The 7,147-nt window shown below is 48.6% G+C and overlaps 1 protein-coding gene across 1 annotated transcript in view; it reads right to left on the reverse strand.

Moving 5' to 3' along the window:
* Window positions 1-7,147, reverse strand: part of LOC106593151 (disks large-associated protein 3) — a 145,613-nt gene that overhangs the window by 14,800 nt on the left and 123,666 nt on the right. The window contains exons 6-9 of the mRNA XM_045709618.1: window positions 4,330-4,515; window positions 1,567-1,934; window positions 1,290-1,384; window positions 218-455 (exon numbers count right to left, since the gene is read on the reverse strand). Coding sequence (XP_045565574.1) covers window positions 218-455; window positions 1,290-1,384; window positions 1,567-1,934; window positions 4,330-4,515 — 887 coding nt within the window. The remainder of the gene's footprint in view (window positions 1-217; window positions 456-1,289; window positions 1,385-1,566; window positions 1,935-4,329; window positions 4,516-7,147) is intronic.

The following is a 7,147-nucleotide window of genomic DNA, read 5'->3' on the forward strand; positions in this document are numbered from 1 at the left end:
CCACCCACCCACCTACCACCCACCCACCCTACCCACCTACCTACCCACCCACCCACCCACCCACCTACCTACTAACCCACCCACCCACCCACCTACCCACTAACCCACCCACCCACCCACCTACCCACCTACCTACCTACCTACCTACCTACCTACCTACCTACCTACCTACCTACCTACCTACCTACCTACCTACCTAACTAACCCAACTACTGACCGTGCGATGGTACTCTGCATACTGGTCGGCTGACCCTGGCTCTGAGGAGTGTCTCTGGAAGGAGCAGCCGAACTGGGGGCTCTTATCCTGGGTAGGAACAGCGATGGTGAGGCCTGGGAACTGGAGGCTCTTATCCTGGGTAGGAACAGCGATGGTGAGGCCTGGGTAACCCCCCTCTGGATCCAGGTCTGCCTGGACGCCGGCCGTCACGCTGTTGGAGCGCTTGAACCGAGCACGCCTGGGAGGAGAGGAGGGGAAGGAGGGGAAGGAGCGGAAGGAGGGGAAGGAGGGGAAGGAGGGGAAGGAGGAGAGGAGGGGAAGGAGGGGAAGGAGGGGAAGGAGGGTTGAGATGAGATTGAGGGAATTTTTTCCTTTGTCAGATTCAACTTCGATAATAACTGGGTGTAACCATGACTACTGTGTATACACCCGGAAAAGGGTGAGAGTGTGACACCCGGGGACAGAGACAGAAAGAGACAGAAAGGAAGAGAGCGAGACAGAGATGGGGAGAGAGAGAGAGAGAGAGAGAGAGAGAGAGAGAGAGAGAGAGAGAAAGACAGAGACGGAGAGAGAGAGAGAGAGAGAGAGAGAGAGAGAGAGAAAGACAGAGACGGAGAGAGAGAGAGAGAGAGAGAGAGAGAGAGAGAAAGACAGAGAGATGGAGAGAGAGAGAGAACGAGAGAGACAGAGAGAGACAGAGAGAGAGCGAGCGAGAGAGACGGAGACAGAGAGAGAGAGAGAGACAGAGATAGAGAGAGAGAGACAGAGAGAGAGAGAGAACAAGAGAGAGAGAGAACAAGAGAGACAGAGAGAGAGCGAGAGAGACGGAGACAGAGAGAGAGACAGAGAGAGAGGGAGAGAGAGAGAGAGAGTAGAGATGAAGGCAGTGAGGAAGAAGACAACTCCTCTCTTAGACTGGGTGTGAAAAAACAATATTTCTCCTTACAGTGGAGTGAGCTGCGATAATAACAGTACCTCTTGTCCTCCTCCACCTGCAGCCCTATATAGTTCAGAACTGTTCATGTAAGTGTTATAAGTGGTCTTATAACAGTATTGAGTGTTATAACAGTACCTCTTGTCCTCCTCCACCTGCACTCCTATAGAGTGAACCTCTCTCAGAGCCTTGCTCTCCGCGTCCGAGTCTGACAGGGTCCCCGAGCTGTCCACCTGACACACACACACAGGGTCAAAGGTCAGATTTCATTCAAACACATTTTATTTACACTTAAAACAAATGTATTAAATGTACCTGCTTTAGGACACACTGAAATAAACAAACAGAAACATGGGAATGAATTACATCTCTATAAAAACATGACACGTAAAAAAGCCCTCCTCAACACGTTTACCTGTACAGCGATAGAAGGCCTCGAATTCCTTCCTCCTCCTCCTCTTCCTCCTCCTCCTCCTCCTCCCATCTTACTCAGCACCATACTGTTCTGTGGGAGGGAGGCAGACTTCCACAGACTCCCCCCTGCCCGCCTCACATCCCTCTCTCCCCTCTCCCTTCCCCTGGGCCCCTCCAGGAGACTATCCGCGGAGCCGCTGTGTTTGACTCTGATGGGTCCCTGTCCTCCTCCTCCATAGGGCATCAGCTCCCGGCCACCCCGGAGGACCCCGTCCAGACTCTCGGCTGAGTTGGAGTGCTGGCGGGAGCGGCCTTGTCCTGATCCTGTGTAGTAACCTCCTTCTCTGGAGGGCTGACCAGAGACCACAACTACAGAGACAGACAGGAGATACATGATGTAGTTGGATTGGATCCCCTGGAGGGCTGACCAGAGACCACAACTACAGAGACAGACAGGAGATACATGATGTAGTTGGATTGGATCCCCTGGAGGTCTGACCAGACACCACAACTACAGAGACAGACAGGAGATACATGATGTAGTTGGATTGGATCCCCTGGAGGTCTGACCAGACACCACAACTACAGAGACAGACAGGAGATACATGATGTAGTTGGATTGGATCCCCTGGAGGTCTGACCAGACACCACAACTACAGAGACAGACAGGAGATACATGATGTAGTTGGATTGGATCCCCTGGAGGTCTGACCAGACACCACAACTACAGAGACAGACAGGAGATACATGATGTAGTTGGATTGGATCCCCTGGAGGGCTGACCAGACACCACAACTACAGAGACAGACAGGAGATACATGATGTAGTTGGATTGGATCCCCTGGAGGGCTGACCAGACACCACAACTACAGAGACAGACAGGAGATACATGATGTAGTTGGATTGGATCCCCTGGAGGGCTGACCAGACACCACAACTACAGAGACAGACAGGAGATACATGATGTAGTTGGATTGGATCCCCTGGAGGGCTGACCAGACACCACAACTACAGAGACAGACAGGAGATACATGATGTAGTTGGATTGGATCCCCTGGAGGGCTGACCAGACACCACAACTACAGAGACAGACAGGAGATACATGATGTAGTTGGATTGGATCCCCTGGAGGTCTGACCAGACACACAGGCAGAGTTGCAATAGAAAAAGCCATATCTCAGACTGGCCAATAAAAATAAAAGATTAAGATGTGCAAAAGAACACAGACACTGGACAGAGGAACTCTGCCTAGAAGGCCAGCATCCCGGAGTCGCCTCTTCACTGTTGACGTTGAGACTGGTGTTTTGCGGGTACTATTTAATGAAGCTGCCAGTTGAAGACTTGTGAGGCGCCTGTTTCTCAAACTAGACACTCTAATGTACTTGTCCTCTTGCTCTGTTGTGCACCGGGGCCTCCCACTCCTCTTTCTATTCTGGTTAGAGACAGTTTGTGCTGTTCTGTGAAGGGAGTAGTATACAGCGTTGTACGAGATCTTCAGTTTCTTGGCAATTTCTCACATGGAATAGCCTTCATTTCTCAGAACAAGAATAGACTGACGAGTTTCAGAAGAAAGGTCTTTGTTTCTGGCCATTTTGAGCCTGTAATCGAACCCACAAATGCTGATGCTCCAGATACTGAACTAGTCTAAAGAAGAACAGTTTTATTGCTTCTTTAATCAGAACAACAGTTTTCAGCTGTGCTAACATAATTGCAAAAGGGTTTTCTAATGATCAATTAGCCTTTTAAAATGATAAACTTGGATTAGCTAACACAACGTGCCATTGGAACACAGGAGTGATGGTTGCTGATAATGGGCCTCTGTACGCCTATGTAGATATTCCATTAAAAATCTGCCGTTTCCAGCTACAATAGTCATTTACAACATTAACCATGTCTACACTGTATTTCTGATCAATTTGATGTTATTTTAATGGACATTTTATTTAGCTTTTCTTTCAAATACAAGGACATTTCTAAGTGACCTCAAACTTTTGAACAGTAGAGCGTATTTATATATATATTGAATTTTTTACCCCTTTTTCTTACCAATTTTGTGGTATTGGTAGTTACAGTCTTGTCCCATCGCTGCAACTCCCGTACGGACTCTGGAGAGGCGAAGGTCGAGAGCCGCGCGTCCTCTGAAACACGACACAACCAAGCCGCACTGCTTCTTGACACAACACCCGCTTAACCCGGAAACCAGCCGCACCAATGTGTCGGAGGAAAACACCGTGCACCTGGCGACCGTGTCAGCGTGCACTGCGCCCGGCCCGCCTTGGAGTCGCTAGAGCGCGATGAGACAAGGACATCCCTGCTGGCCAAACCCTCCCCTAACCCGGACGACGCTGGGCCAATTGGGCCTCCTGGTTGCGGCCGGCGGCGACAGAGCCTGGACTCGAACCCAGAATCTCTCGTGGCACAGCTAGCACTGCGATGCAGTGTCTTAGACTACTGCGCCACTCGGGAGGCCTCAATCATCCACAAGTTTACCCATTCACTCATCCAAATCTCACTCATCAAAGTCTCACTCATCCAAATCTCACTCATCCAAATCTCACTCATCCAAATCTCACACATTCAAATCTTACTCCTCCAAATCTCACTCATCCAAATCTCACTCATCCAAATCTCACTCATTCAAATCTCACTCCTCCAAATCTCACTCATCCAAATCTCACTCCTCCAAATCTCACTCCTCCAAATCTCACTCATTCAAAATGTTATGAATTTATGCAAAAGGTGCATTTAGACTTAGTTGACCTACCATCAGTGATTCCAAGGTCGACAGAGTGGCTATGGTGTTGTCTGGGTCGTCCCAGGGCAGGCTGGCCTGTGTTCTGGAAGTAGGTATCCTGGGTAGACTCTGTACTACTCTGAGCCCTCACAGAGATGATAGGCTTGGACATACGGGGAGGGAGAGGGGGAGGACCACCCTTACGGTATGGGAAAACTGGAGCGAGAGATGGGAGGGGGAGAGATGGGAGGAGGGAGATGGAGAGGAAGATGAAGATGGAGGGTGTGAGAGGGAGAGATGAGAGGGAGGGAGAGATGGAGAGGGAAAGGGAGAGGGAGAGGGAGAGGGAGGGAGAGATGGGGGAAGAGAGAGAGAGAGAGAGAGAGAGAGAGAGAGAGGAGAGAGAGAGAGAGAGATGGAGAGGGAGAAGGGGGTGGGAGGGAGAGAGAGAGAGGGAGGGAGAGATGGAGAGAGAGAGGGAGAGGGAGAGAGGGACAGGGAGGGAGAGATGGAGAGAGAGAGGGAGAGGGAGAGAGGGAGAGGGAGAGAGGGGGAGAGGGAGCGAGAGAGAGAGAGGGAGAGAGAGGGAGAGAGAGAGCGAGAGAGGGAGAGATGGAGAAGGAGAGTTAGGGAGAGATGGAGAGAGAGAGGGAGATGGAGAGAGAGCGACGGAGATGGAGGAAGATGGAGGAAGATAGGGAGCGGGGAAGAATATAATAAATAGTTAATATCTGAATCTAATCATTGTAGAATGATACCAAAACTAAGGGTATGAAAAGAGAGAGAAGGGAGGAGAAGGATGAACAGAAAGCGAAGGAAGAATAGAGACAGAGAGAAGGAAGAGATTGTAATCAATGCCATTTTAAATACCAGCCGCTAAAATACATCCTCCATTTTAGAGACAGAAGCCCATGTGGTGTGATGCATGTTGTAAGGAGAGAGAGAGAAACAGATACAGACAGACAGAGCGAGAGAGAGAGAAATAGAGAGAGAGAGAGAAAGAGAGAGAGAGGAGAGAGAGAAAAATAGAGAGAAATAGAGAGAAAGAGAGAGAGAAAGAGAGAGACAGAGAGAGAGAGACAGAGAGAGAGAGAGACAGAGAGAGAGAGAAAGAAAGAGAGAGATAGAGAGAGAGAGACAGAGAGAGAGAGACAGAGAGAGACAGAGAGAGAGAGAGACAGAGAGAGAGAGAAAGAAAGAGAGAGATAGAGAGAGAGAGACAGAGAGAGATTGACAGAGAGAGAAAGAGAGAGAGCGAGAGAGAGAGAGAAACAGAGAGAGAGAGAAATAGAGAGAAAGAGAGAGAGAGAGAGAGCGAATAAATGGCAGAGCTGTCACTATCTTCCTCTGAGCTAACTTTACTACTTTCTAAAGAAGATAAAGCCATTTCCTGTGAGGAATATTGAAATGAGGAACCACAAGCACACACAGTCCTCTGCACTAGATACACACACACACACACACACACACACACACACACACACACACACACACACACACACACACACACACACACACACACACACACACACACACACACACACACACACACACACACATACACACACAGTCCTCTGCAGTGGATACACAGCATTTTTGTCTCGGGAAGAAGTGACGAGCCTCACCCAAAAAAGAAAAACTCTCTGCTTGAGTGTGTGTGTGTGTGTGTGTGTGTGTGTGTGTGTGTGTGAGTGTGTGTGAGTGAGTTGTGAGTGAGTGTGTGTGTGTGTGTGTGTGTGTGTTGTGAATGTGTGTGAGTGAGTTGTGAGTGAGTGTGTGTGTGTTGTGTGTGTTGTGAGTGTGTGTGTGTGTTGTGTGAGTGTGTTGTGAGTGTGTGAGTGTGTGTGTGTGTGTGTTGTATTTGACTCTTCACAGCAGCTTTGATAAATCTCTGGGGGATTTTCAGGTCTAAGCCAGAAAATATGAGCCCTGTAAAGTACTGATGATAGCTCACTGGAGAGAGACCCACAGGAGACACACACACACACACACACACACACACACACACACACACACACACACACACACACACACACACACACACACACACACACACACACACACACACACACAGTAGACTCTAGACGACAGGAAAGAAGATTCAAACACAGACAGAGAAAGAAAACGAAGGGAAAAACGGAAAAGGAACATATGAGAGATAGAGAGGAAAAGAGGAAGAGAGAACTCTGAGGAGAGTTAAAGGAAATTAAATAGAGAGTAGGAACACAAGAAGGATTAGACATCAGAGAAGAGAAGGTGAGAGGGAGAGATAAAGTTCGAGAGGGAGAGATGAAGGGAAGGAGATAGGGAGAGATAAAGAGGGAGAGACTGAGAGATAAAGTTTGAGAGGGAGAGATAAAGGAAAGGAGAGAGGGAGAGATAAAGGAAAGGAGAGAAAGAGAGATAAAGGAAAGGAAAGATGGTGAAAGAAAGTTAAAGAAGGAGAGACAGAGTGAAGGAGAGAAGGAGAGATAAGGGGAAGGAGAGAAGGAGAGAAAGTTAGAGGGAGAGATAAGGGAAGGAGAGAAGGAGAGATAAAGGGAAGGAGAGAGGGAGAGATAAAGGGAAAGAGAGAAAGAGAGATAAAGGAAAGGAAAGATGGTGAGAGAAAGTTAAAGAAGGAGAGACAGAGTGAAGGAGAGAAGGAGAGATAAGGGGAAGGAGAGAAGGAGAGAAAGTTAGAGGGAGAGATAAATGGAAGGAGAGAAGGAGAGATAAAGGGAAGGAGAGAAGGAGATAAAGGAAAGGAAAGACGGGGAGAGAAAGTTAGAGAGGAAGAGATGACGTGAGGGAGAGATACAGGGAGAGCAGGAGAGCAGCTGGAGACAGTGAGTTATGATGATAATAA

This window comes from Salmo salar, chromosome ssa27 (assembly GCF_905237065.1).
Source record: "Salmo salar chromosome ssa27, Ssal_v3.1, whole genome shotgun sequence".
In the NCBI taxonomy this organism is placed as follows: domain Eukaryota; kingdom Metazoa; phylum Chordata; class Actinopteri; order Salmoniformes; family Salmonidae; genus Salmo; species Salmo salar.